At 34.0% G+C, this 2,656-nt stretch overlaps 1 protein-coding gene across 1 annotated transcript; it reads left to right on the top strand.

Annotated features, from left to right (window-relative positions):
- The first annotated feature begins 395 nt into the window (after positions 1–395).
- Positions 396–2,037, top strand: LOC149485496 (flexible cuticle protein 12-like). Its single transcript, XM_089700328.1, has 3 exons — positions 396–482; positions 1,296–1,411; positions 1,714–2,037. The coding sequence occupies exons 1-3, from the start codon at positions 474–476 to the stop codon at positions 1,907–1,909; spliced, it is 321 nt and encodes a 106-aa protein (XP_089556454.1). The 5' UTR covers positions 396–473; the 3' UTR covers positions 1,910–2,037.
- The last annotated feature ends 619 nt before the right edge of the window (positions 2,038–2,656 follow it).

Genomic DNA, 2,656 nt, shown 5'->3' with positions numbered 1-2,656 from the left:
GGCCAGGTGAAAAACGGAAACCGTGGTTTTTTAGTATCTTTATGTTATTTGCCGTGATGTAGACTATAAATAACAAGTGAACGGAATTTTTTTCCAAAAGTCGATTAGAAAAAAAATCAATATACATACTTGTGGCCAAATTTTGACTGGCAACCTGGTCGATATATATTTTTTTATAAATATACATAAAATTTTGGTTCCATCAAAAAAAACTATAATAATCTTGCGGTGGGAACTAGTATCTACTAACACAAAAAATATTATATCCTATTATCCCAATAATCATCACGACACATAATTAAAACAACGAAATTGTCAAAAGTCGCCCGAAAAAACCAGACTGCATCAGCCCAAATTTAAATATATGCAAAATAGTTGGATATGGTATATAAAGTGCGAAATCTATATTCCGATCACAGTTCAATTCAGTCGACTCATCCTCACGGACTACAAGACCTCATCACCTATCAAAAATGAAATCCGTGAGTAGTGACCATTATTACAAAAAATTGCCAGCACTTGTCAGAAAAAGTCGAATTAATACTATTAACAGCAAAAGTTAAAACAGTTAAAACGGCGGCAGAAAAGGAAGCAAAAACTTTTCTGCTAAGTTTTTTGTCCAAAACATCGTTTATAATATAAGGCTCCAGTGGAATTCAATTTAAATAATTTTAAAGCTCATTAAATTAAATATTTCAATGATAAAGTACCTATTGCGTGGAAAATCGTGACTGAGTTTCATTGCGGCTCTAAGATTTCCAGAAACTCATCGATTTTAAAGTCCTATATTTCGCGAAAAAAGCTTTTTGCAAGCCTCGTTTAATTTACAATGTGGTTAGGTCAAGGTCACTATCATTCTTTACGACTTGTAACAGGAAAGTTAACGATACATTCTTCAAAATTACTCAACTGTTACCGTCGATTGTGTGATACTAACTAAAGTTATTTTATGAATCAGAGTTTTTTCTTAATGTCTTTTTATATGTTTGACCTTTACACATTGAAAATGATTTGGGCCAAACGGCGCGTTTCATCATACAAGATTGTCTAAATGTTTGGCAATTAGCAAAAATGGCAAACTAATCGACCTGAGGTCAATGATATGTGCAATGATTATGTTTAGTTGTTAATTAGTAGTTTAACTACCTATCTTGTTCAGTTCTGTAAATGAACATTTTTGTCCCTTTTATTATAACTTCATTACAAATAAGCCTCTCTTCATTAATATGATGCCCAACATGTTTGTCGACATTGAGACGTTCTGTAGCACATTCTAACCATTCTTCTTTCTCTAGTTCATCGTATTCGCTCTCTTCGTGGCCGCGGCCGTCGCCCTCCCCGTTGAGGACAGAGAAGCCACCGTCCTCAAATACGACAACAACAACATTGGTGTTGAGGGTTACTCTTACGGGTAAGTTCATCTTTACTTACTTATTTATTACATTGCTCTAGGAAAAAGTTTCATTTTTAAGTAAATTCATCTATTTATTACATTATAATAATTCAGCTACTGCAATATAAATATTGAATCTTATTGGCACTATATTGACTGTTAGACATTTTAAATGGATTTTTAGACCTTTCTTAAACTTTATCATGCTAGAAACGCAGTATCAGGGCTTTGTCTAGAAGGATACTAATTAGTAATTATCAACTTATTTCAATATCCATAGTCTTTTCTAAAATGATACTAATTACCCATTTAAATTCCAGTGTAGAGACATCCAACGGCATCAACGCCCAAGAGAACGGCCAGGTGAAGAACATCGGAAGTGAGAATGAGGCTTTGGAAGTCCGTGGACAGTTCTCTTACCCCGGTCCCGACGGCGTCATCTACACCGTCACCTACATCGCCAACGAGAACGGTTTCCAGGCCTCCGGCGCCCACCTTCCCCAATCCCCCCAATAAACGACGACCTGAGCCTTCTTGATATCTAGTCCGATCGACCATCAAGTTGAAATGTCGACTGAAGTTTTTTTTTTAATTTGTTGGGCTATTGCACTAAGATAGACAATACATGTTTTTTTGATTCCACATTTGGTTGTTTTCTTTCCTCGTTTTGTGCATGAATGGCACACAAATTTTGACTACTTTAAGTAAGACGGATGTGAATTTAATATGAATATTAATTCTATCATTTATATTAACAAACGTCTTTGAAAATTGATAAGAACTTAAAACACACTGTAAATTTTGAAAATCATTGTGATTTTCTTCTTCTGAATGTATTAAACATTATAAATTTATTAATCTTGACATTGAAATTTGCTTTAAACCTTTCCAAGATTTTAATTAAAGTTTCAATTTTGAAACCCCTTTTTAACAATAGACGAGACCAATTATCTAAAAACCTAAGTGAAGCCAGATCAAGCCAGTCAGGTAGGTCTTTCAACAATCCATTAGTGCTACCTAGATCAAAGTTAATCGACGACACAAAGGGACCAAAAAGAATCCCATTGTGGTAAATAGTACTCTACAATGCGTTCATGTGGAACACACTCTACTTGATTATTCTAGAAATAATTCAATTTTCAGTTGTTAGATAGTTAATACCTTATTAATGAGAGAAATAACTTAGCTACTTAATTAGATGAATATTTTTTATGGCTATTAACTTTAACGGGACGTATCCATTCTTTCTCGGCATTCCTTTGT

The sequence above is a fragment of the Colias philodice genome, chromosome 10 (assembly GCF_061535455.1).
Source record: "Colias philodice isolate Cphi_HAF_F1 chromosome 10, ilColPhil1 Martin Lab GWU primary, whole genome shotgun sequence".
Taxonomy (NCBI): Eukaryota; Metazoa; Arthropoda; class Insecta; order Lepidoptera; family Pieridae; genus Colias; species Colias philodice.
This window is presented reverse-complemented; position numbering and strand designations above follow the sequence as displayed.

Excerpts from the sequence above, each read along its gene's own strand:
- LOC149485496 (XM_089700328.1), top strand. Across the intron at positions 1,412-1,713 it reads GTTGAGGGTTACTCTTACGG|TGTAGAGACATCCAACGGCA; the intron begins GTAAGTTCATCT and ends TTTAAATTCCAG.